This window comes from Hippoglossus hippoglossus, chromosome 23 (genome assembly GCF_009819705.1).
Source record: "Hippoglossus hippoglossus isolate fHipHip1 chromosome 23, fHipHip1.pri, whole genome shotgun sequence".
In the NCBI taxonomy this organism is placed as follows: Eukaryota; Metazoa; Chordata; class Actinopteri; order Pleuronectiformes; family Pleuronectidae; genus Hippoglossus; species Hippoglossus hippoglossus.
This window is the reverse complement of record NC_047173.1, coordinates 5,158,115-5,185,199: the sequence shown is the minus strand read 5'-3', so window position 1 is coordinate 5,185,199 and position 27,085 is coordinate 5,158,115. Positions and strand designations below refer to the sequence as shown.

At 42.6% G+C, this 27,085-nt stretch overlaps 1 protein-coding gene across 13 annotated transcripts in view; it reads left to right on the top strand.

The window, feature by feature from the left end:
• Positions 1-27,085, top strand: part of nav3 (neuron navigator 3) — a 308,358-nt gene that overhangs the window by 276,886 nt on the left and 4,387 nt on the right. For 7 of the 13 annotated variants that reach the window (XM_034578815.1, XM_034578814.1, XM_034578808.1 and 4 more), the window contains 24 exons: positions 753-1,178; positions 2,144-2,185; positions 4,152-4,309; positions 4,877-5,071; positions 5,595-5,647; positions 6,575-6,598; positions 8,155-8,178; positions 8,384-8,461; positions 12,444-12,527; positions 13,714-13,825; positions 14,184-14,308; positions 16,613-16,636; positions 17,132-17,298; positions 18,623-18,776; positions 20,055-20,241; positions 22,836-22,933; positions 23,028-23,123; positions 23,892-24,060; positions 24,274-24,509; positions 25,026-25,180; positions 25,422-25,493; positions 26,074-26,270; positions 26,459-26,577; positions 26,849-27,052. In XM_034578815.1, coding sequence (XP_034434706.1) covers positions 753-1,178; positions 2,144-2,185; positions 4,152-4,309; positions 4,877-5,071; positions 5,595-5,647; positions 6,575-6,598; positions 8,155-8,178; positions 8,384-8,461; positions 12,444-12,527; positions 13,714-13,825; positions 14,184-14,308; positions 16,613-16,636; positions 17,132-17,298; positions 18,623-18,776; positions 20,055-20,241; positions 22,836-22,933; positions 23,028-23,123; positions 23,892-24,060; positions 24,274-24,509; positions 25,026-25,180; positions 25,422-25,493; positions 26,074-26,270; positions 26,459-26,577; positions 26,849-27,052 — 3,199 coding nt within the window. The remainder of the gene's footprint in view (positions 1-752; positions 1,179-2,143; positions 2,186-4,151; positions 4,310-4,876; positions 5,072-5,594; positions 5,648-6,574; positions 6,599-8,154; positions 8,179-8,383; positions 8,462-12,443; positions 12,528-13,713; positions 13,826-14,183; positions 14,309-16,612; positions 16,637-17,131; positions 17,299-18,622; positions 18,777-20,054; positions 20,242-22,835; positions 22,934-23,027; positions 23,124-23,891; positions 24,061-24,273; positions 24,510-25,025; positions 25,181-25,421; positions 25,494-26,073; positions 26,271-26,458; positions 26,578-26,848; positions 27,053-27,085) is intronic. The other 6 variants (XM_034578816.1, XM_034578811.1, XM_034578810.1 and 3 more) reach the window with 6 other exon arrangements.

Here is a 27,085-nt window from a genome sequence, read left to right as displayed (position 1 = left end):
CCAAGATGAAGGTCTGATGGCTTTTCATTTAGTGCATACACATCCAGCTCAGCAGTCTTGATCAGAAGCGACAGGAGACAGGAGTTTCTCAGCACACCAATCCCCGACTCATTAGGTGCATGCGTTCGGCAGGCGTGTCCAAACACTCATCTCATCCGATTTGTCAAGCCGACACGTTTCATCTGCATGTATTTTTTTTTTTTTTTATCCTTCAAGAGCGCGTCATCTGTATACTTGGTGTGATTGTGATGACAGACTGGGACAGGCTCAGGCATCGTTGCAGGCTGTCTGCAGGAGCATATGCAGGAGGCAACCAGGGTTGAGTGGCCCTAACAGATTAGGTTATTTAAAGTCACAGAGTTGAAACGGGCAAAGCTGCGAGAGCAGATGTGTCTATGTAAATTATGGCAAGTTCGCAGCTGAAATGAGGTGGAGTTTGCTGCGAGGGATAAATGTGTTGGGAAGTCTGCTCGGTATTTCATCGGCAGTTTAAAGTCAGTGTTACAATAAAGATGTGGGGATGTTTCTAGACTTTTCACTTACGACACGGATCTTTGCATACTTGCTTCTTGTTGCTTGTGACAATTTTGATGTATAATATGCAGCAAGCCCGTGAGATAACCTCTATGTCATCCACTCTTTCAACCCCAAAGTATACCAGAGTCCTTCATTTTCCAGTATGGATCTTGCAGATGCTCATCACTTGTCCTTTGAGCATGTCTGAATGACTGCACCCACCTCTCTACCCCCAGATTGTTTGGCACCAAAGCCAGCAGCAAGGCCAGCACTCCGGGCACGCCCGACTCTGGCAAGTGCCCCTCAATACTGGGCAGCCCCCACGGCACATTGGCAAGGCAGGCCAGTCTGGACTCACCCTCCTCTGGCACGGGGAGCCTGGGCAGCGCTTGTGGCCTGAGTGGTGGTAGCAGCCCACTGTACGGTAAAACCCCAGACTTGTGCACTGACTCCCCGGCATCCAGTCCGGCCTCTGGCCTCTCCCTGCCCTCCAACGCTCGGCCCTGGCCTGCCTGTAGCTCGTCAGCTGGCAGCAAGGACACACTGAGCTGCCAAAGCATGACCAGTCTGCACACCAGCTCTGAGTCTATTGATCTGCCGCTGGGCCACCACGGGCCAAAGATTACACGAACCGGCAGTGTCAAGTCCACCCTGTCTGAGGGGTGAGTAACAGGAAATACGATCGGGCTGAATCGTATTCATTGTTTCATTTGAGAACAGAGACAAAACGCAGCATCCCCCTTTCCTAAGATCTAAACATACCAGGCAGAGTAAGCTTAGATTATAATAAGTAATATCACTCATCCAGCACATAGTTTGGTTGGTTAAGTTTCTTTTTCTGGCATGGTTTGGGTATTTTCAAAGTAAAATCTTTGAGTAGATAAGCCAGAGTACACACTGGTTGTATTTTACTTTGGTCAGGAGAGATGTGCAATAGACCTATGACAGTTCCCCCATATTATATCACTATATCAAAAATATATATTCTAATATATATATATATATATATTTAAATATATATTTCTGACAAATTGTTCTTTATACTTGAACCTTTTCACTATTCAGCACCGAAGTGACCAACCAACTCTTACCAGCAAGTCTATCGCATTGGTCATGTAGCAATGTTTTACTGGAAGCATCATAAAACTCATCAACTGTAGGAAGCTCTATGAGAGTATCACTCGTGGTCCCACAGCCGTGCCAGAAACAGCAACACAGTAAATTCAGTTCATTTCAGACGCTCATTCCCATGAGAAGTCTTTATTAGGTTGTTTCCATTGTTTTGTCCACACACTGTGCATGCAGTACATCACAGAAGATAGAAAGCAGAGCACAAATTTAGCTTCCCTTATTAGTTTAGTTTTATGTCTCAAAATGAAACAATTGATTTAAATATTACTTGTGTCTATATTTGTTGTTTATTGTACTGTGATGCATTAGTTAGCATCTTTAATGTTTTCTCCATAGAGTACATCTGTCTGCATATCGTGTGTGTCCGTGTGTGTGTGTGTGTGTCTGAAGTCAAGTTTGTAAAATGTGACTAAAGTAATTATTATTGTCAGCTAGCGCAAAACAAAACAATGGTTTCTGAGTTCATCTAATTTACTCATCCTCTTTGTTTTAACAGCATGCCTCTTGACAGAAACACGCTTCCCAAAAAGGGACTGAGGTACAACACATCTGCAGCCAATCTCACCCATTCTGTTCCAAAGATGTGCTTGCAAGATGCATGTGCATGTAAATTCCAAGCTTTACCAAGTGCTGTAGTACAGTATGAGTAGCTTGATGTGGCAGCTACAGCAGTGATTCCCAACCAGGACAAACCAAAACACCTGACTTTACCCTATAGACTGTATGTAGAATCAAATTTAAATTAAACTTATATCCCTTAACTTAGGGATATAAGTTTAAAAGTGACGGATATTTCGTTAAAACACATAGCTACAGCATTAGTTTTAAAAAGTTAGCTGAAATGAAATGATGTAAAGTTACATATAAATGCTTGAAATAAACAGGTATGCATGATTCATTTGAGAAAACAGTGGACATACACTTGACAAAGAGAGTTTGAGAACTACTGAAATCAGACTAGCTGCGGATGAAGACTTAATGCAGAATGCATTATACAGAGCATTACTGTATGTAATGAAGAAAATACAACACTCTCTTTAACATCTGTTACATTTTCCATCATGTTTTTGGTCACCTTAGGTACATGTATCTTCCCATATGCCAACGAAGTCACTCTCATACATTTTGTGTCACCTCCACCAAATGCTGAGGGCCCAGAAGTGATGATAGCTCAGTATCTGATTTTGTACCAGAGAGCCTGGAGTGAGGCAAAAACAATTCTACCGCAGTATGAGATGATCAGGCAGGGGCATGTTTGTCTGCTTCCCTCTGTGCCCTCCTTATCCTCTCTCCTCATCTCGTGCACTGCTAGAATGCGGCACAAACAGCCACCGTGACAGAGCAGTTCTTCCTCAGCTCCCTACAAGGGCCTAAACACCCTGATAACGTTTCCCTCTGTTAGAACGGGGGGGGGGGGGGGGGGGGGGGTTCTTCCAGTGTCATTTTTGAATTTAGTTGGGACCAAAGGGGGAGGGACAGAAATACCATAACCCATTCATCACAGTGGCACCACCACTGCAGGGAACAGCCTCTCTAGCCAATTATACATGACTGCTGCAGAGGGGTTGGACAGGGCATGCTGGTTTCAAACCAATCTTTCATCTTAATGGTATTTGGAACTTTAACTTTATTGCGCCTAAGAGCATCGGATCTTATACTTCACTTAATGCCAGTTGAAAGTGATGCTGAGTACAGACTGCAGTGTTTTCCCCTTCTGACCGTCTCGACACATCTCAAACCAAACAGCACTTCTTTACGCCTTATCTTCAGATTTTTCTTACAAGTAGAGCTTAGACTAGTAATTGCCCCCTTTAGTCGTATAAATAAGCATGTTGCTTCTGCTGATGGGGGTTCTGTAAGTGCTAAGTATACTGAGTCAAACAACGACCTCTGGATATTTCAGTCTATTCCATTTCAACTCCAGTGAGGGACGAATGCTGCTGTGTCACTCGGATGCTACTGTGCCGCCACATTCAACCCAGTCATTCAACTCTCAGACACCCAATCCCTGAGGGAGAGAATGCAAACCATAGGCGTGGGGAGCAGGGTCAGATGTGACAAGTGTAGTAATGGGGTCGCTGGAAGGAAGACGCCGCTGAAAAGGGGATGAGTGCAAACTCAATTATCATCCTCAGAGGATTAAATATGGCTGATTGTCATGTGTGCGATAAGGGCCTTCTGTTGCCAAGCCACTCTGGAGCTGGGGAGAGAAGAAATGAACCACTGTGTGTGTGTGTGTGTGTGGCAGCTCTGAGCTAGAGGAGTATGTTTATATAGTGTATGAATGTATGACAGTGTGTAGATATAAGCATGTGAACATCAATGGGGTGTGGCTGCACATTTTTTATGTCCTTTCTACTCACATGCTTCTGTATTATTAGCTCCACACTCATTGCATCACGACAGAACTTCCCTACTTGGAGTTTCGGATATCTCCATGTAACAAGTGCATGCTGTCTGCAACCATTCCCGCCACGGGCTTACGCCGTCTTTGGGGGTTTCAGGTACCCTCCGTCCTCCCGGCAGACGTCCCACGAGGAAGGGAAGGAGTGGTTGAGGTCCCATTCGACAGGGGGGCTCCAGGACACAGGCAGTCAATCCCCACTGTCTCCTCCAGGAGCCTCCTGCACCACCACTGGGAAATACCACTACTCCAACCTGCGTGAGTCTGTAGTAATAAACTGTGATGGAAGCATATCATATATCATATTCACTGGGTATCTGTATGTGTGTGTGTATGTCTTGTGTATTTGCCCGCAGTGAATTTAAATGAATTAAGCAGAGGGGGTTATCCAATGTGTTTGAATTCAAATATAACATGTACAAATAAACCAATGAAGTGCAACAAAAGATGGATACCAAGGCAACAAAGCCAAATGGCCCAGATGAGGGGCATGATTATTAAGTATTAATGTACTTTTATGACTGTCAATTATTTTAGCAATGTTTTCAAAGTTCTCTATGTCAATGTGAAGTGTGAAATTTGACATTTCTTGAAAATTAGCAGTGTCATAAACTGAACTGGAAAAATAGATGATACTTTTTTAATGCAGAAATGCAAAAACATATTGAAGTTCATTCAAATCTTAGCACATTTGCTCCATTGGTAGCTGTGAATTGGTTGTTGGTACATCCATGAATGATGGATAATTGATGCATGTACTGATGCAAAAACACAACACGTTTAAATACTGATCTTGGCTGGGGGTTTTTTTTTTCCTCCGTGCAGTGAGTCCCACCAACATTAGCCAGTATAACCTGCCACCAATCAGCAGTAGCATGAGCCGATCCAACAGCATCCCTGCCCATGACTCCTTTGACCTGTATGAAGAGGATCACCCGCTGGGTAGCAGCGCCACCTCCTTGGAGGACCGTCCACGCGGCATCAGCCGCTCCGGCTCCTTCAGGGACAGCACTGATGAAGGTGGGGGACCCTCATAAACACACTCTGTAAATACACTGCTGCAAAATGAAACATCGATGCTAAGACGCTTTCAGGACTAATTAAAAGTCCATGTTCACCAAAGCAAAGACCCCAGTCATCAAGTACTTTACTATCAGATTTAATGAGCTCTCTCTCTCTGTGTTTGTACTGTGAGAGAGTTGGCTGATGGCTTGCTCTTCTGATCTTCCTGTGGATGATTTAAGTGGCTGTGATTACATCCATATAGAGGTCGTCTTTTTAACTGCCAAATCTGGGGTTTTTTCCTGCCCTTTTATAGCTGTTATAAATATTACATCATCTGAATGAGCTACCATTACTATCAAGTGCTAATCACTCAACTGGGTAATCAAGAATAAATAACAAAGCCATGAAAAGGACTTTAAATCCAACAGATAAGGTAGAACATGTTAACATACACATTTTATCTGTAGCATGGAGTTTTTACACAATTTTTTTTACAATTAAAGTATTTTATTGCTCACCACTCTCTCAATGCTTACAGTCCATGGCTCCTCATTGTCTCTGGTCTCCAGCACATCTTCACTGTACTCAGCGGTAAGTAGGTGGACAACTTGTCTTCGTTATAATACAGCTTTTCAGTGTTAGTGTTGCAGTCAGGTATCGTACATAAATCATGCTGTAAAGTCATAGTTAAAGCTGCCCCAGTCTCAGATCACATTATTACATGTAATATCAAAGAGGTTGCTCGTAGTGACAGAGAATTCTAACATTTCACTCATCTCTGTGTACTCGTTCTGTCTGTTTTAGTTTAAGTCACTTCCAGACACAACAGGCAGCTGTTTTCAGGGGAGAATCTATATTTTAACACTTAAGTACAAACTTTAAGGCTGAAATCATCCAGATTTTTTAAGATAACCATCAAAGAGCTGCATCAAATCCTTCAGCTCTTTCTAGTGATGCAGTGAAGCATTAAATCTCACATGCACTTTGTTCCAAAATGTCAGTCTTCTCCCTTGTGTTTCTTGAGGAACAAAAAATGTCTTTCCATCCTGCATGCTTTCAGAGCAACTTTAGATACGACTCTGGGCAGGTGTTTGTGTCTTACAACACAGGCTGCCATCGAGTCGTCACAATCAGTGAGGAGGAGAATCGATTACCTCCCGCCTCCGCCTCTTTCCAATAACACTTGCAGTTTGCAGAGGAAAGGCCTGGGTGACAAATAGAGATTGTTTTCACTTACAAAGTTTTCGCTCTGGTCGAATTCACTTGTTCATTCTGTGGTTTTTGTATAAATATAAACCATTTTCCATTCAGTTTGGTGTCTGACTTCCACTTTAACACCTGTGATGTTTTCCCTCTTTTAATCTCTCTCTATTTGAAAGTGTCTCTTTGTCTCTGTGTTCACCATTTCACAATCATCTTCTCCTCTTCGGCATTAAAAAGCTTCTCATGGTTTATTTTCTAATTAAACACAACACACAAAGCCAATGTTTCCTAACTATGTTTGCCGCTTTCTTACAGACTGAAGAGAAAGCACACTCAGAGGTAAGGACGGGGAACAATGTGTCCATCTGTCTGTCTGCATGCTTCCTGTTTGCACCTTCCTGCTTTACATCCATGTATTTACAGATATTTACACCTTGAAGCTGCTCAGTGGCTGTTCTGTAGGTGGGGGTGGGCGGTTAAGTGCTTTTCTTATGGACACCTCAAAGAGAGCTTCTCACTTACCAGATTTTATTTTTGCTCTGTGTGGGATTCAGTCCAACAACCTCCATGACACATGCATGTGCGTCTGCCCTGAGGCGACTGCTGGTTGTTTGCATCTGTATGTATTTGTGTGCATTTGTGTGTCTTTCTACTTCACTGCATCCGGAGACACAATGTCAATCAAAGCACAAACAGTGATATTTGCTCAGCTTCATTTAAAACCTCTATTAGTAATCATTTTTAATAAAAAAATAAAACTTAGTGATGGTGGATAAAATGTATCAAGTTCTACAGAAAAGCAGTTTAACCCTATGTTAAATAAATAACCACACATCCCTTCTCTGCTCCATTAAGTGCATCATTTACTAGTTAAAAACTTACACTATTCATATCGTATGCATGCCCTGCCACTTGGCTCTTTTTAATTATGTTCATTCAACTGTTTATCACTGATTCTTCTTTGATTTTACAGATTTACATTCAGATCTTTTTATTTCTGTTAAAATTCCCTGTCTCTGCTCTTGCTTTAAGCTCAAGGTTGGATCAAACAGTAAAGGCAAATACATCTCAGTGTTTGTTTATCCCTGCCAGATGGATGTAGTTTAGCGTTTGATGACAGCTTTTCTCAGTGCAAACTCTGACAATCATGGATTACAGTCACCGTGCAGCACCACAAGTGACCCAATTTAAGTTTATTTTCCCTCCAAACAGGCTTTAAACGACAGGTGACCTACACACGACCTGAATGCGTCTTTAATTTACAAGACACATTTGCTATAATGTTGGCACGACAACAGCTTGACAAAGCACTGCTGGCACAGAGGATGAGACAGAGAAATCAACAGAAAACATAAGAATGACTTGACTTGGTATTTTTTTGAGAATTCTCAACTGAGTTTAAATCTAAAGCTGATCTCCTAAGACAAGGAAATGTGTTGGAAACAATACAGAAATTGGTCCTTTGCCCGTGCTGATGTCTTGTCAACATTAATGTCAGTTCATATTGATATCAGGTATTGATTATATCCAAAAATTTAGATAAACATCAAATTCCCCAAAAATGTGTACTGACAACAATTTGAAACTTAGTTAATCAGTGTGAAAGACACCAGAGACCTTCTTGTGATTATCCACTCCTTTTTGGTTCTTGTTTTGTCCACTTTGGTAAACTGACCTATCTGACTCTTTGCTCATGATAAAAGAAACAATATCAGGTGTTTGCAAATACTGTTTGACCCAGGTGAGGAATACTGACCCTTAACTCTTGCTCTGTGAGTCTAACCACAAGAGACAATGCTGTGGTGAAAGTGTGTCTCTCCCGCCACATTACGACATGCTGTTTGATGGAGGCATGCAACATAGTGTTAATTTATACTCTTCTCTTTTCAATCAAGGGCCAAACAGTCCAAAACTCCACGGTAATCCCCCACACTCTATGTTCACAGTTCACCCCAGTGTCTTACTACACGGTGTTACCATGTACCTGCACACTTTTCACATCAACAATATCAGCAAGGGAGTTGCAAGTTCAACGCCTCTTTGCATTACAATCAGTCTTATTTATCTTTGCTCTTCAGGAGCATTAACCCTTCATTTACCTCTCTTCTTTCTTCACCCAACCAGCAAATCCGAAAGCTGCGCCGGGAGCTGGACGCCTCTCAGGAGAAGGTTGCGACCCTGACATCTCAGCTTACTGCCAACGTGAGTTTGTTTACCTCAAACAGCGCCGGTGCTGGCTAATTTGCATGATAACCTACTGTCAGAGAGCTTTTATGGGAACTGTTGCCTATTAAAGCTCTGGAAGGAATAGAAATCTTTAAGACGCCCACTAATTCCTTTACCCTGTGTCTCCGTTGAAGCTGCTGTGCGTGTATTTAGGCTTTTGCTTGTTTGATTTTGTCGAGGTGTGGGTTTTTTGCGCGCTTGTTCTTAGATGGGATGTTTTCTCGTGTGTGTCTGTGTGTCTACCGTGCAGCGCCGATTGTCTCTTTGCTTTTGTTTCTGCCGTTGGGGTTTCAACAGGAACAGGAGTCTCTCGCAAATTCAGCCAAGCGGAGAGAATCAAATAGAGATAGACGGGCACGGAGAGAGTACAGGGAGATGAGGATAAGTGAATCTAGACTCGAGTGCGTCATGCGTGGGTGAAACAGAGTGAGATACAGAAGCCCTCCAACCCCCAGACCAAGCTGTCTTTGTGCTGAGATTCAGATGGATCGACAAACTGCATCGTCTGATCAAGCATGGAGGCAGACGCTTCAGCCCAATGCTTTGATCGCAAACTTCTGCAGAGGTGAAATTGGAGGCGAAACTGAAGGAAAACTTGACGAATGGAAGAGGAAGACATGACTAAATAGAAGATTTACATAGTGACAGTAAAACAGCATTTGTTTTATGTTGCGTATATTAAGGAAAAATCCACCATTTGATTTTCTTTTTCTCTGTGGCCATAGTGTTTTATATCGGAGGAGTGTAGTGAGATATTTTTCACAAAAAATGATTCATACATATTTAAAATATAATTTTTTGGTGGCGTTCTGGTTTTTCCAACATATATGATAATCCACTGATTGTGCAAAATGGCAATAGCTCTTAATTTACTGCTACTGCCTCAGTACGCTGCAACATGTTGATACACAGCACTGTCAACTGGTGTCAAGTCTTGTAATGCATAGTGTTTTAAAACATTGTAAACATAGAGAACAATTTAAATTCTGCAGAGGCCATAATTTTTTGGCAACATACTATATTCTATGACTATTATATTTTGCTACAAACCCATCTGCACTGTGGCAATATCACAGAACATCAAAGACGCCATCTGAATAAAAGATTTCAGTATATAACACAATTTTCTCTCGATACTGCCTGGACCTCGACAGGGTCACAGAGCATCAACACATGCTTTACTGTGCCAAGCCTTTTGCAAACTCACACAACTGACACACATGTGCTCTACAGCGCCCACTTAAATGGAATTTCAAAAAGAGAGAGATAGAAATACACACATGTGGTCGTGTTTTACCGGATCGCACTGCATCTACATGACAGCATGGTGGGCTGTTGGTGCTATAAGCTCATCTTATCGTCCCAGTGGGGAGTGTGACTGTGGAAATGTCAGCCTCAGCGGCCCTCCTGTATGAACTGACATGCTCTCCGCCCACAGTCCAAAGCGAGATGCTCGCTGTGGTGTGGAAGACATGCCAGAAACATTGTTTAATCTGCTCTCTTCCCGCAGGCACCCTCGCACATGGAAATATACAGTACATTCACATTTACACACAGAGTAGAGAAATTCAAACTCAGAAATAAAGAAGTGCCCCTAAATATGTAATGCTATATATTTTCTCAATTGAGTGTAAAACTTGTTATTATACTTTTTAAATAAAGTCATTTTGAGGACATCTTGTTCCTTAATATGATAACACTAATTTATTTATAATTTATTCTCTAATGCTTAATTAATGTTTGGTGTGCATTATAAAAGGTCATATCCATTTGAATGTGACTTAATGCAATTATTTTATATTTTATAAATTCTTGTTGGTTTAAAAAATGTCAACATACAGAGGAACATTTAACCATTCAACCATAAAAATCACCAAAAACTGGAGTCATGGTAAAGTCCTGAACAGTCTCATGTGTTCCCACGTTAACCTCCAGTGGCTGAGTGCGTTTTCGTTTCAGCCTTCTCGTGAGAGGAGATGTGCAGTGACTGAGATCACGTGATCCTGATCTCATCTCATGTGCCACATAAAACATGATCATCATCATCTTTAACTGTCTTTGTTGTGTTCAGGAAATTGAATCTGGATCTTAAATTAAGTGTTATGGTTGGGTTGTTACCCTCTGTCACCCTGTATGATCTCATAATGGCTCCCACATTAAAAACATATTCGCTGGGTACACCCCCCTTATGTTCCCTTAATTAACTGCCTATTTGTTATATGGCGTTGCTTTGTTGAAATGGAGCAGAATTAGCAGAATCAACATCCTGTTAAAGAGAGTAGGAGGATCATTTTTCTTTTCTGAAGGGGGGGGGGGGTGTTTGAAGGGAATTTGTTGTCTGGCTCTGGCTGTCGTTGAATCCTGCTCTGCCTGGAAAGGTTCTCCTTCCCCACCACTCCCTTCTCTTTATCTTCTCCTCCTCCCTTATTATGGACTTCGATATCGTCCCCTCCTTTTCTTGCTTTAGTTTTTAAGGGATGTAGAGCAGCAGTAGTTGCTGGTTTGTGTCGCAGTCTGTGTCGTTCTTAATCTGTCCCCTCAGGACACTTAACACCCTTGAGATGTCGTGAACATCTTTAGGAGTAGCATGGAGCCGCGCTGACGTCATTACCTTCTACTCGTCTAGTTCTCTGGTTTGACCCGCCATCAACCTTTACCCTGGATCTCGAGATCATGACACACGTCAGAAAAATGGGGCTTCAGGGGCCAAATGTGGCCAACGGGACTGGGCCTGAGGCGCAGCACAGATGGTTCAGCCATGGGACACATTAGGGACTGATCAGCATCTCGTTCAGGGCGGACAGGTGGGCCAGGGGGGGGGGGCTGTTGAGTCGGAGCTCACAGGTGGAGTTGGACGGAGATGTGGCGATGGAGAGATGTGTTGGAACAGTTGGCATTTCTAAAGGTCAAGACCTTTGCTGATTCATCCACGGACACAGAGGAGAAGAGGCAGCACAGAGGGTGCTACTGTGTGTGGGTGTGCTTGTGTCTGGAGTTATAAGGTCTTGAAGTCCTCACCAGATGAGAAAGATAAGGAATTTACATCTTGTCAGAGCTGCTGTAGGGCTGTATCTCATATTTAGGAACAAATGCAATTAAATTCAGTTAATGAAAGTCCTAGAAAGTGTAGTGATGACCATGTGTATGTGTGTGTTTGTGTAGAGCAGAGATTGTCTGATCTGTCTGGGCATGCTGCCCAGCTCCCTGTGACACACCAGGCCTGACAGGTGTCTCAGGGTCTTGAGCTCAGGATGAGCATGCAGTACATGCACACACAGATTTGAAATGCAAGTACAGACTCAGCTCTACAACCAAATGCAGTCACACAAGAACGACAGGTTCAACAGAGCAGATGGCCTCACGTTGCTGCTTCTTCAGGTGACGGCTGAAGTCAGGGGAGCAGCCTTTCTCTGATCTTTGGGCCTCTGTGATATCAACATCCCTCTCTCAGTGCTGAGTGTTTTCCTCTTGGTGTGAGTCCAGAGTCAATAAGATGAAACTGTGAAGTCACATGAAACTCCCTGTTCAAATGAACCATTTTGAACATGCTTGGTGTGAACTTACCATTGAAATGTGAGGCTGACTCAAAGTGAAAGGCAACATATTTCTTTTTTTCCTTTTTTAATCCCAGCAGTAGTTCTTCATAGGATACAGTAAGCGTCTTCAGACCTGTAGGAAAACTTTGCACACCCCGGATAATTTGTGTTTAGAATACATTCTGACAGAGCTCATGTTACAGTAGAGTTCACCAAGAGCCAAAACCAATCTAAGGCTCACTTTTAAATGTTAAATGTTTTAAATTGTCAATGTTGCAGTTGTGTGACATATCTGAAAAAAAGGATGAACTCTTTCCCAGAGGATGAAAAAAATCGTAATTTCACGAACAGAAATCCACTACACGAGTGTTACAGTAATGAAATGACTGAAAACTGCATTTTCTGTCTCTCTGTGTCTGCAGGCTCACCTGGTGGCAGCCTTCGAAAAGAGCCTGAGTAACATGACCTGCCGCCTGCAGAGCCTCACCATGACCGCTGAACAAAAGGTACAAGAGCTTAGTCCTGCATGTGAAATATACGGTGCCCGAACTCCATGACGAAGGGATTATAGGGAGGAGAAATGAATTAGAAACAGGCAGCTTGTGGATTAAGGTTCAGTTCCTGACCCATGTGTAAGGTTTTCTACTTTTCCCACAATGTAATTATTAAAGTTTTTTAGTTGTTGCATGAGTTCACTCCTTACCTTAACCAAAGTGGTTTGACTTGCTTTAACTGCAAACCTTCCTGCCTTAAAGGGAGGTAAAGTTTTTTTGCGATATAAAAGGGTTCAGCATTTTCCTTACACCTACAGCCCCAAATCCTTTTTACAACCAGTGTATTCTCCTGAAATCTTCCAGCATTATTCTGCCCTCAACTCTTCTTTCTCCGTTTTCTTACAAGTTGACTTTTTTCACAGAGAGGAGCTTTTAGAAGAGCATGCTCTCGTGTTGCTGAAACACTGATCACACAGCAGCAATTTGTTCAAAGATATGTCCCTACCACAAACTATCAATGCTTCCCTCTGTTCACACACACACACACACACACACACACACACACACACACACACACACACACACACACACACACACACACACACACACACACTGCACTGACAAGCCCTGGCACCTTTTTAATCCTCTATAAGTTAAAGCAGACCGACATCTGGTGGAATATCTGTCAAACAAGGCCGTCCCAACTTTTAATTAAAGCGGAAACCCTCTCTACAGACCTCAGTGGGTTTTCAGGAAAGGCAGAATATGAGACTTGTTCTATCTGACCGTGTTGGTCTAACAGAGAGGAGAGCTTCTTTTTTTTTTATTCTAAGCAGGTGGTGCTGGCTTTGGGGCAAATCCACAGTGAGACTCCAATCTTCGCCAAAATACCGTCCCCCTCTTTTTGTCTCTCATTCTCTCCCACTGAAAGCCATGCCAGTGCAGAATTTAAGAATCCGTTCCCAGTGACAAAGCTAATGTGTTCATTCCAACAAACTCGGTGTGTCATCCTTTTTAAAAATAACCTGGTGTGGTCATCAATTCTGGGTTTGCTCCATCTGTTTTATGTAGACTACAAAGAATACATTTCCCCGAAAAACGTCTGTGCTTAACTCACTAGACTAAAAACATCACCTCCCCTCTCTCCCTCCTTCTCTCTCTCTCCCTCCTCCCCCCCCCCTCTCTCCTCTCTTTTCAGGAGACTGAGTTGGTTGAGCTGCGGGAGACGATAGACGTGCTGAAGACCCAGAACACAGACGCTCAGACGGCCATTCAGGTGGCTCTCAATGGCCCTGATCACCTCCACAAAGGTAATGAAGGAACAAACGGGGACAATTGGACCAGATATTTAGGAGGCCTTAAATACTTTACTGTTTCATGAGCAGATGCATTTTTTTCCCCGATTGGCCCCAGAGGGAATTGAACCCAGGATACTTCCAGTATTTGCCTTTATTAGTCACAGAAACAACCTGATTCAGATGTTTGATCAATTTTGCAAAGTAACTTTTTTCAGGTGTCAAACTTCCTTGAAAATGTGTTTTTAAAGCTAAACCAAACAAACCTGTAGACTGAAGAGAACATTAAATCAAGCCAACACATTTTAATACACCGACCGGCACATTTCACACGTCCTGTGCACTAAGAAATGTTTTGTCTGTCGTTTTTCAGACCTGCGGATCAGACGGCAGCACTCGTCTGAAAGTATGTCTAGTATCAACAGCGCAGCCAGTCACTCCAGCATGGGCAGCTTGGGCAAGGACGCCGAAGACAAGAAGAAGAAGAAGAAGAGCTGGGTAGGTGGAAAAAAAACAAAGAAGTCAATTCATCCCAGTGAGGCAATGTTGACAATATAGAGCACCTGGGAAAAAAGGAGTAACGTCAACCTGTTTGATTTTCAGTATTAATTTACGTATCTCAGGATACTTGCTTCTCTTATGACATCACACCATTACACTGAGTTATTTTTTCATTGTATAGGAGGTGGTTTTGCTGGTGAAGACTCATTGTGCAAATGCATTATTCAGTGACAGTTAAGCTAGTTCAAACCTATACTCTATTCTTTATGCTGACATTAAAAAGTGAAATGTCTAGAAGGCAAAGACGATGAGCATGGATCTATTAAATACGGTTTGATTAGTCACCCATTGTAATGGTTCAAAATGACTCAAATGCCTACAATATAAGACTGTACTGAATACTGCATATTCATCAAAACTGAAAATAGCAATACCTTTTTAATGCTAGTACTTTTATTCCTTCATTTAGTGTTACATTAACTCAATTCAAGCCAGTCTGCCTGTGAATCAGGTGACTATACAAGTCATCACGAACCTTGACAATCTACAAGTGTCATGGTACAGTGTCAACCAACTCCCTTTTTGTGTTTGGATTCCCTCCATGAAACTATGTTCACCTCATCCCAATTTGCCATCATGTCCCCGTTGCTAGGTTACAGCACTGAGACTGTATCAGTTGAGTGCCCCAGGTATCATTCTGTGGTGAGGACCAACAGTGGGTCAAGCAGAGGTGTTAACCACCCCTGTCATTATTGCTTGAGACCCACTTAAAACCTCATATCCAGTGACAACAGCATGCAGAGTAGCTTGGACCGAAAGCGAAGTGGCCACTAACGTCACAGGGACACAGAAGTTGGGCTTGAAACCAGGGCGATAGTTGCCCAGAGGTTTGAGAAGAGCTGTCTGAATTGGTGTGACAAGTGGGAAAGTCTGGGCAAGAGAGAAACTCTCACACCTGCCTTAACAGCTTCTGTACTTTTGAAAAGGGCTCTTGATCCCTCAATTATTCAACTGGACTCGGCCAAGTTTGGAGGTTTTTACTTTCTTTTCTTGAGAGCTTCTTTGGTGGCTCGGTTTCCTAAAGTTACCACGATGTACTCGCACCTGCTATGGGGTTGAAATCTAGACAAAGAGAACATTTGCTCAATGCAGAGCCCATCTCCTGTTTCTCCTTCTACTGAGGAATTAGTCCACAAATAACCACAAATCAAGTCTAAAAATGCACGTCCACCACCATAAAGCTCCCTCCTCTCCCTCTGTCCTTCCCTCTGATGCTGCTGCTCTTTGCCTCACTCTACAATAGCAGCTCAGTGTCCCCGGCTGAAAGCTTATTTGCTGCAGCCCACTGAGTCAGACAGATGACATATTAGAAGTTTCATCTCATCCAAAGCTCACAGGGCCAGAGCCGGCTCTCAGTCTCTGCTGCAATGCAAAACGCTTGCCCTTGAAATGAAATGCGTGCAAACAGCCCAAAAGTTCACCACAGAGTGTGACACCCAAGCCTGCCGTGTAAAGTTAGACCTCCCCAAAAGAGAGTCAGGCTCATGAATACAAATCAATCCCTTATTTAGGCAGCTATTAATTATTCATTTGCATAAATCCTGCCTTGGTGTCCACGTGGACACAGACAAGGATGTAGCTGAACTGGGGGAAGTGGGATTTGAAATGAGCAGAAAAGTAGCAAGTCATTGGATAATTTATGTAGTGCATTAGTACTGTATTTGCATTAGTACTGTATTTGCATTAGTACTGTATTTGCATTAGTACTGTATTTGCATTAGTACTGTATTTGTGTGGTGTATTATTGTATAATAATGTTCATACTTGTTCCACAGAACATCTCGTACTTTGGTGCCATGCACTGCAGGTGCTGTTATGAAATGCTTAAAGGAGAAAGGGGAAAATGATTGACATATTCATTTGAGCATGTCATTTGAAGTCAATGGCATGTAAAATAGTCGTATGTGCTTCCTCTCCATGAGTCACCATTTTGAAAAACACTTTTTTAAGTGGTAGTTAACCAAAGGGTTTCGACAATCAGATCTGTGAACGTCTCTTTCACATAAATGGGAGATTTAAAAAAAGATGATGGTCGGAATGTCATCATAATAGCACTCATCATTATTGTCATAATGCCTGCCAAAGCAATAACCGTATTTTCTTTGAGTTTAATCATACAGTTGCTCAGTAAATCGCACACATTTGCAGCAATTAGCCTGACTCAGCAGAGAGTTTGCAGTAGCAGCAACCAGGAGTATGTGTTTTTTGTGGCTTAACGTTGGGTGTGTTCTGCATCTTCAGGTGGCTGATTCCATCCCGGCTCAGGTCAGTGGATTCCAGAGTGTCTTCTTTATGTTTGCAGTGGTTGTTCCCCATTTCCTTCTCCCCTCGCTTTACCTTATTTGTTCCTTCCTCTCTCCCTCTCAGAGCAAGCTCTTCTTTCTCTTTTCTGGAAACGTCGGCATGGAAACAACAACCCTCCCCTCCCCTCTTATTCCTCGTCTTCCCCCTTTTCTTCCTCTCTTGTTAATTTTGATTGCCTGTTCAGTCTCATTTCTAGGGTCATTAAAGCCTTAAAGCCCGAACTCCCCTTCTCCATTTCTCATTTCCATCTCTACTTACGGCCTTGCTTTCTAAATCCCTCTTTACCTAAACCAGACAGTGACCATTGCTTGGACACAGCACAGAGTGACTTCCTGATCTGGCAGGATGTGATGTCATCTAAACTCACTCTTAGTAACTGGCATGATGTGCTCATGGCAATCGTTTGGTGGCAGTATTGACGTCTTTGCCCCTGTGTGTTTGTTTTCTGTCTTGCAGTTACGCAGTTCCTTCAAGCAGGCGTTCAGCAAGAAAAAAACCAAATCCCAGTCGGCCCACGACGAGATGGAGGAGATGACCGACTCGCTGCCGTCCTCGCCCAAACTGCAGCATGACAACAGGCAGGGCAGCATGGCCACGCTGCACTCCTCGCCCTCCACCACAGAGTGAGTTTTCGCACATGCAGCCTCTCACAAATGCATACACACCCACATCCACTCCCACACAAATGTGCGTATATGCAAGTTACACACTTGTACCACACATGTACATATCGATGCATACTATTAGCAAAACATCTGTACATCTATATTTATTTTCACTTTTATTTTTTGTTTTTTCACAAATGTCTTTGATCCCTCTCCTCACTTTTCTTTTCTTTTTCCTTTGACCTTTCTGTTCATGCTTCTCTTTAACATCTCTCCACCTGCTGTAGCGGGTGCATTTGCGATAGCAAGTCCTCCCCTATTTGGACACCAAAGAAAAAGCAAAACGGCCATGTTGTCTACAAGCACAGATCTCGGTAACAGGCGCTGTGTGGCATGCTCCCAGGGACTGTATGTGCAGTGGGGTGTGTTGGTGTGATTTACTTTTGCATCCTAATGCTGCAAAAACCTCCGCATGTGAGAGGTGATGGATTTCACTGGCACACAAACTGGACCAGAACCTTAAGTTATCTAAGCGAGAGTAGTAGTTGGTCGAAATTAAGGATTTAAAGGATACGTAGTGACAATTTCCATACTAATGCCAATGCAAATTGGCTCTATGCCACTGCAAGTAAGCATGCAAGTATTGCGGTATCTTCTGTGTGGTAGATGCTGAGATCATTTGTTGAGATGTCCAACGTGGTTTCCTAAGGGGCGGAGCATGTGGAACTTTTTGAACCTGAAATGACACAGTAAACAACCCGAGTGTGACAGATTTCTGTTGTGATTTTGATGTAGTAAATTAGCATAGTGTCTAACTTGAGTTATTGTTTTAGATCTCTGCCTGCTGATAATGAAAATTGATAAATAATTATGGCACCAATACCACATTTGTTCCTGTAAATCCTACAGTGAATGAGGTCTCCTGCATTTTTATTGTTCTTGCCAAATAAAGAAAAATCACATATTGTATATTAATACCTATCACAAAGAAGAAAAATCACAATGTACCATGGTTACAAGAAAATCCGACATACAAACCTAAAAAACTGTGCAAAGTTTGGAACCACAACTGGAATATTTCCTTTACCTATTAGATTCCTTGGCTGCATAAATAATGGAGTATTTTTAATGCGGAGGATTCGTTGTCCCAAATGCCTCACTTCCTCATTCACCTCTTTGTTGAAACTACCCATACAGTTTTCACCGCTGACTCCAGCCTCCCTCCAAACTTCACAACTTCAAACTTCAGCTCTTTAATTTCCTTCGAGTGTGTGTGTGTGTGTGTTTGGTATAACCCTCGAGGTGACCCCCTCCTCCTCCTTGTGTGTAATCCCGGTTGCAGGTTGTGCGAATGCACCGAGGCTGAGGCTGAAGTCATCCTCCAGCTGAAGAATGAGCTGAGAGAGAAGGAGTTAAAGTTGACAGACATTCGCCTGGAGGCGCTCAGCTCCGCCCACCACCTTGACCAGATCCGAGAGGCCATGAACCGCATGCAGGTGAGGGTATACTGACCTATTTATGCTTGACACTGAGGTAAACTGCACGGGACGGCATGACTAACTGCCCATTTGCCTGGGGAGTGTGGTTATAAGGAACAGATGTCTAAAATTTAAATTTAAATTCCCTTTTAGTCTGCACTCTGTGTTGTAGAGAAAAGATATGAAAACCTCTCTTTTGAAAAATTCTTAGTTCATTTCAAATCAGAGACATATTTTGGAGACAGAAACACATTTTGCTGTGTCAGAGTTGCTTCTCCTGCGAAGGCTCAGACAGGCAGAACTTCTCTCGGTACAATTTATTTGGATGAAAGTGGTGTGATTCTCCCCCAGGGCCCTGAAGCATGACAGCTACCAGTGAGGATGTTAACAATGCATTCAGAGGGTTAGTGACAGGGCACCAGCAGGGCACCAGGATATATAACCCAGTCCCTTTCACAGTGTCTACAGTACACACCTCACACTGACACTGCAATGCTCCCAGTCACCTTTAACCCCAAGTTCATTTGTCAAGTTATAACTTGTTTTTTTAATCACACAAAAACCTCAAGTTTAAACAACAATTTGCCTGTCATTCAATTCCCTGACTTGTTAATTAAACAAACAAACTGTAACTTTTCCATCAATGAGTTTCCTAAGCTAAGCTAACGGCCTGCTGCATTTAACATACAGAGATACAAAATGGGGGAAATTAGCATAGTCTGCTGTAGCTTGCTGATTAACTTTTCAGGGATCACAAAGTGCCCAGAGATTCATAAGCTCCAACAAATAACAGTCTTCACAGACTCAGTTTTGCATGCACTGTCACAGTGAACACTTTTCATAAAGGTGGAGCTGTCCGTGAAGCTGAGTAACAAATAATGCATTTGGTTCATTCATCCCTATTGATATAGTGCAGCAGAAGCCACCCATCATTTCACAGTAGAATCTGCACAGATGCAGTGTCATTTCATATTCTTTAAAGAAGCGAATGTTCAAAGAGCATTACCACAGAAGTCTGTGTTAAGTGGATCTTTGTGGATGTGGATTGGCTCGTCTGTAGAAGCCCATAGTCTCTCCTCAGATGCAGGGATCATGTAAGGCTCCTTATCTGAGACTTAACCTTCAGTACAAAGAGAGCCTTGAAGATCAGAAAGCTGCTTACAGCCCATAATTCAAGCAATACTGATTCTGAATAACAACATTGGCCGGCCTGTGTGAGCAGCCTGTTACCAAAGTCTTTGAATATAACACATCTATAGATTGTGCCTAATCGTATTTCTTTTTCTCAATGAGCAGAATGAGATTGAGATGCTGAAAGCAGAAAATGATCGTCTCAAGTCCAGCGGTAACGCGACGCCGACAGCCACACCCATCAAAACCGCCCGGCCGCCCTCCGAGACCTCCAGCACCTCCTCGTCCTCCTCGCGTCAGTCCTTGGGGCTGTCGCTGAATAACCTCAACATCACCGACACCATCATGTCAGGTCAGTTCAGTGTCAGCGCTGGTGTCGGCAGTGCATCAATCTGTGTCCGTGTGGATCAGTGTTCACAGGCTGCCGCTCGCTCTGAGAGGTGACTGCAGTTAGTGTGAGAGTGGTAGAAGTCAGTGAAAGGAATTTTAAGTCTTTACAATCTTCAAGAGTACATCTTACAATATTTCTTCTTAAGAAAAGCTGTTTGTTTGTTCTTTGTTCTGTCAAAAAGGTATATTCAGCTATTAATAATAGAACCTCCATCCATGGCATTGTGAGTGTTATGCTCTTCTGTTCAGTTAAGCCGTAGGACACTGTTCATGGTCTGCCGCAGCTCTCGGGGCAGAAGTTTTTTTAAGCAGCATCAAGTTGGATTAGCTCTCTCCGAACATGCCTCAGTAAATGTGAGAGAATTGTGTTTGCACTGAGAAGTGATCCGCTGCACGAAATGATGAAACAGCTCCTCTCTCATCTGCGAGGGCTCATAACCCAGCAGGAGCCTGTTGCGCGCATGCACGCACACACACACACACTCACACACACGCGAGCGTGAACATGAGGGAAATCTCTGCAGGCCTGCTCCGTTTGAGAACTGAAAGAGTTTTGTTCCTCTCCCTTGTCCAATAATTAACATAGAAGGCACAGCTCTCTCCGAGGACTCGGGCCCTCGTTAATTGATGGAGGGATGAGCCAAGTGCAGTGACGCGTGGGAAGACGAGTAGGCCAGCGGGCCGTTATCACCCCAACACAGAGCCCTCAGCTAAAGGAAGCCAGCTGAATACAAAGTACTCACTTCTCTCTCCAAAATGGAGCCTGGGAGTAAAAGAATGAAAAGATTTATGGTTCAAGTTGTTAGTGGTGTGATTGTTGTCAAAGGTTAAAGGTGACAGAAAACTATCAAATGAGTCAAACTGGACCAATAAAGAAACAGTTTATTTGCAGTTTTATAATATATATATATTATACTGCTGCAGTAAGGCCAGTCTCATAAATGCCAATGTCAGTGTCTGACTGTCAGACTGATGAAGTAACACCACTGGTCATCCAGCCAAGTGTTGGCTGCTGCTCTTTCAAAATGTATTGGTGCAAACTGTTTCTATAGAGTAGTGCATGAGTCCTGAAATCCAGAAATATGTTCCCTCACTCTGAAGTCCATGGGTTTTTTTAAATAGCTTTATAAGATGCCTTAAATAAAATGATTTACACAAGAGCAGGACATTGTCAATAAGGTATGTATGAGCTCCCTGTCTGAGTGATTACTTTACATGTGAATGTAACAAAGTCACAGCACAGCTCGTTTTTATCTGACAGACGAGGTTGCAGTTATAAATCTGTATATTAACAGTGTAGAGCAGCAAGCTGAAAGTGCCTGCTGGTAAACATGTTGTTTTAATGGGCTGACTCTCAGTCACTATTTCATACTTGTTCTGTTTCTGACAACAGAAATAGTAAAACGTGGATGAGAACGGCTTTATTGGGATTTTTCAATATTAAAATACTGTATATGTGAGCACAGAGAGTTGGAGAGGAGCAAACCGACAAAGGGCTGAAACAGGCGGACACCAAGCAGAACACAAAAACAACTTGATGATGTCATTAGTAGTCGTTTACAGCAACAGTTTTCACACGACATCCAACCATATAGGTTTTGACCAAGTCTTATTCACTTCGAAAAAGTAGTAGTCCCTAAAAGTTAAAGCTACTGTAATTAATATTCTTATATAAACAGTGAATAACATGACTACTTGTGTGTGAGAGGAGTTACTTGTAGTGATCAACCTGTAAAGATTTAGCACCTGACTCCACAGGACTTTAGTATTTTAGCATCTTTCGGCTCATTGTTTTGGAGACTGGTTTCGGTGGTTTCAGCTCAAAGTTATTTTGATGCTGATTAATTATCCATGAAGTGAATTTAAATGTTGAAATCCTCAAGCTGAACAAACCAAGCTTCTGCTTCTTTCAGCTTTCGATATTCAGATGAGATTTTAGTCCAGTTGCAGATGTCACTTGATCTTAGTGTTTGCTCAACCATTAAGCCTGTGGACAGTGTGGAATGTAAAACCCATGATGTGTATCTGTAGTATGGATTCATTCGGGTTTCTTTCTAACACCCATATATCATTTTGGTTTCCCAAAGTTGTGATATTTGTGAACTGACGGCTGGAGAAATATTTCTGCTGCTGTTGGCGAAGGAATGCGTTGCGTGTCAGATTTCCACTCAGCGGTTAAATATTTGGTTTCCTGTTGATGTTGACACACATTGTCAGCTTGCTCTTCTCTTACTGACTGAACTTTCATCTATCAAAGGGTTTTTCATTTCCTTTTTCTTTGTCTTGCCCTTCACTCTATTTCATCTACCAACACGCACCTCATCTTACGTTATCATCCTGCACTCTCACTAGAAATCATTCTGAATGAGAGCACTGATTAAATGTAAAAGTAATTATCACATGAAAGAAACCAATTAACAATCTTTTCACTTTGGGGTCTGTTTGTCCATTCCCAGCTATAATTTGCTGGCCGGCCGAGTGAGTTTGTTTATAATGAATTGAGTCTCTGGCAGATCAAAGTTGGTCGTGTTTCCTAACCCAAAGTTTTATTTTCAGATATTCTACTGGATGACGGCTACGAGGGCAATCTACGCAAGGAAGGCCGGAGTGTGCGGATCGTGGTCACCGTCAGCAGCGGGAGAAGAACCACTAAGGTCAGTGGATGAAGACTTCACATTATTACATTATTAGTTATTAGTGCTGTAAACATATCTGACTCCTGTGTTTTTATTAATCTGACACCAACAGGCTACAAAAAACCAGCAGTACCTGATTGGGTCGATAGGAGTGAGCGGAAAAACTAAGTGGGACGTGCTGGACGGGGTCATCCGACGCCTCTTCAAGGTAAACAATGAAGGTCTTATTAGGTCAGTTATTGGTCGATAATAGTAACAGCAGACAGACAAGCACAGATATTTCTAGTAGCTTTAATAAATGTTCCATTTTATTAATGTCACTGAGCCAATATGCATAATGTGGCATTTCATAACTACATATGATTTGAAATGCCATCTCCCTCTGGTCTTATTGAATCTTGTAGATGATTTTTCAGGTCATTTTCAAAAGAGTTGTTTAATAATAATTTTGGCTCATTGATATGTACAAAATATAAAAAATACAACTACTCTCCATACAGAGGCCTATATTTACTAAAGACATTTCATTAGTAACTATTCATACGAGCGCCTGGACTATTTCATATACCACATCCTACCTATGGATGAAGATATTAATGTATGTAATATTGATAATAATATTTTTTGCTCTTTGAAATCACTTAACCTACGGTTTGATAAATTGGACACTCTGAATCGTATGTGTGAATGTTCTCTGATGGTGAACTTAAGGGAATTATAAACCTAAACCATGCTTAAGTTGTAAAACCAGGTCAAATAACAGAACATTTTTATCTGTACAATGATAGTTTGTATCACTCTTCCAACTTCACTAATGTCTGACTTATTGTGTAAGACCCACAGACAGACAAAGCAAGATACACAATCAATATGAGAAGTAACTGCAGATCTCGTTCAGCAACAATTCAGAGCCACAACATATTTTAAGCATGATCAATATTGCAGCTCTTCATTTTCCACTCCTCCCTCCCCGCAGGAGTACGTGTTCCGGGTGGACCCTCTGACCAGTCTGGGTCTCAACTCCGACAGCATTGTCTGCTACAGGATGGGTGATGTGGTTCGCGCCCACGCCTCTGAAGTGCCTGAGCTGCTGCCTTGCGGCTACCTGGTGGGCGACAACAACATTATCAAGGTCAACCTCAAAGGTACAAAGCAAGGAGTTTTCATTCCAGGGTTACAGCAGATTGACATAGAAATGTGAAATACATGATTGTTACCCTGATTAATGTCTTGTTTTATTTCAGTATAAACCTTTAGAAGCGTTTCTTGAATGCTTGCGCACAACAATATAAGACATTACTACATTGATTTCCACTCTTTTCTCTCTCATTCCGTCTTTCCTTCCTTCCTCTCGCTAGGAGTGAGGGAGAACAGTATAGACAGTCTGGTGTTTGACACGCTCATCCCAAAACCCATCATCCAGCGGTACCTCAACCTGTTGATGGAGCACCGACGCATCATCCTCTCAGGACCTAGCGGCACTGGCAAATCCTTCCTGGCTGCCAAGCTGGCCGAGTACATCATTTCCCAGTTGGGGCAGGAGGTGACGGAGCACAATGTGGCCAGCTTCAACGTGGACCAGAACTCCAGCAAGGTACAAAGAACAGAGAAGTCTCATGTTGTTGACAAAGTTAGGATTCTCTGTGCACTGCAAAAATGCATTGCTACAAGTGAGTGTACAAGTTGGTCTCTCTGCCACCTCCACCTCAAATGATTTAATATGGCCATTGAATGCTCATACAAAATAGCATCTCTGGAAAAAAATGTTTTTTGCTCGGATTGAATTTGTCTCTGTTGGTTTTGAACATCTTTGGGGATTTAAAAAATGTAATTTGTAATGATGTAATTCTACTAATTTGTAGTTTTTATGGCAAAAGTTTGTCCAGGAAGAGAAAAGCCTTGACTTGCAGATTTGCAAGCAGTAAATGTTATTAAACTCATGATTTTTGTAAAATATCAGTTCGAGGACGGTGATTTACTTTAAATGTCAATACCTCCTCGAGTTTAGCATAAATAAAGAGGTAGTAGGAGCTGACATACACTTTAAGCCTTTCAAAATGCTGCATCCAAATCAGGGTGCACATAGTGAAAAATGTTCTCCTTCCCCCAGGATCTGCGTCAGTACCTGTCCAACCTGGCTGAGCAGTGCAACTCTGAGGAGACGGACACAGAGCTCCCCACTGTGGTCATCCTGGACAACCTCCACCATATCGGCTCCCTCAGTGACATATTCAACGGTTTCCTCAACTGCAAGTACCACAAATGGTGAGTCGGATCGCTTCCTGTCTTTCTTCCTGCCAGGCTGACTCGTTCTGCCCAGGAGAAACTGTACTCTGCTTGTACAGATGGAAGTTTGCTCTCATTATTATTGAGCAGTATACTGTTGTGAACAAGCAGGCGGTGATTTACAGGGACTCCACACTGGTGTCCATCATTACTGACCCAGCAGCAACACAACGGAGCAGTTGTGAGTAACTGTGTGTTTCGTTCTCCTTGTCTCCTTTAGCCCGTATGTAATTGGGACCATGAACCAGGGAGTTTCCTCCTCTCCGAACCTCGAGCTGCACCACAACTTCAGGTTAGTGACGACACTTTAACTTTGACTTACACTATTTGAATTCAGTATATTGTGGTATTGGTGGTTTATGCTGAGGTTAAAATACTGATGGTGTAATGTGTACAAGTGTGATCGATTCCACAAACTAATTTGGTTTACTTGATTTCCTTTTATTTCACCTCTCAGACAATGTGTTTGATTTTAATTTTCTATCAGCATGTTAGTTCTCACAGATTGTAAATGAAAAGCATTCTTCCACAGGGAGTGCTGTAATTACATCTTTTAGATAATTAGACTTAAAACGTGAAATTAAAATAAAAAAACGATCGTGCATGTTGTCAGTGTTGGATCCCTTTCGGTTGGCATGTTTGACTAGCTGATGATTTGGCAAACAATAAGTCATTCGGGAAAGCCAAACGTTGATTTAATGTGATTTTTTTTTTTATAGTGAATTGAAATATGCCCAAAACCTTTTATACTGGTGTAGAAATGCTTGCAAGAAAGCAGCACAAGAAACAGTCAAATGTTGCTTGATGAGGAATCTGGTTTCATGTTGCAGCGAATCATGAGAGTCACTGATTTTATTTCTCTCCCGTCGCAGGTGGGTGCTGTGCACCAACCACACCGAGCCCATCAAAGGTTTCTTGGGCCGTTTCCTGCGCCGAAAGCTGATCGAGACAGAGATCAATAAAAACATGCGCAGCAATGACTTGATTAAGATCATCGACTGGATCCCTAAGACCTGGCAGCATCTCAACGGCTTCCTGGAGGCACACAGCTCCTCCGATGTCACCATAGGTCAGTTCAAGCACACAGTCTTTCCTTCATACACTTATATTCAGTCTTTGAATATAAGAAATCAAATTGCATTGAAGCTATTGAGTATTGCTCAAATTAGCATGCATGTTGTTTGTCTGCTCCGTGTCTTTGGTCTTCCCTTCTTCCATCCAACAACCCTCATCGTCTGGGTTCTTTTGTCCCTGCAGGCCCCCGTCTCTTCCTGTCCTGTCCCATGGATGTCGAAGGCTCTCGGGTTTGGTTCACTGACCTGTGGAACTACTCTCTGGTACCCTACCTGCTGGAAGCCGTCAGGGAAGGGCTTCAGGTACGTCCTGTGATCCTTAAAATTAGTTTTCTGGACCATTAGCCAGAGTATCTTTAGGTACAAGAAGGAGATTTTAAAGGACTTTCCACCAGCTGCAGAAATAAAATCAAAGTAAAATACAGTGTTTTATAAATCTGCACTGTTATCAATGAATGTGCAGTATAACGTTATATAAATTGCTTTATTTGAATGTAACAAAGTCGGAATAGACCAAGCTGTTTAAATTTCTCAAGTATAACAAGAGAGCGTCCCTTTTGACCCCAATCTACAGCTTTACGGCCAAAGAGCTGCATGGGAGGATCCGTCCAAGTGGGTGAACGACACGTACCCCTGGAACGCCGCTGCGCTGCAGCAGGAGGGCCAGTCGCTGCTCCAGTTGAGGCCAGAGGATGTAGGATACGAAGGCTACAGTTCATCCAAGGAGGGAGCCTCATCTAAGCAAGTGTCTCAGAGTGACACTGAGGGAGACCCACTGGTGAGGAAGACAAAAAACACAAGCAGTAACACA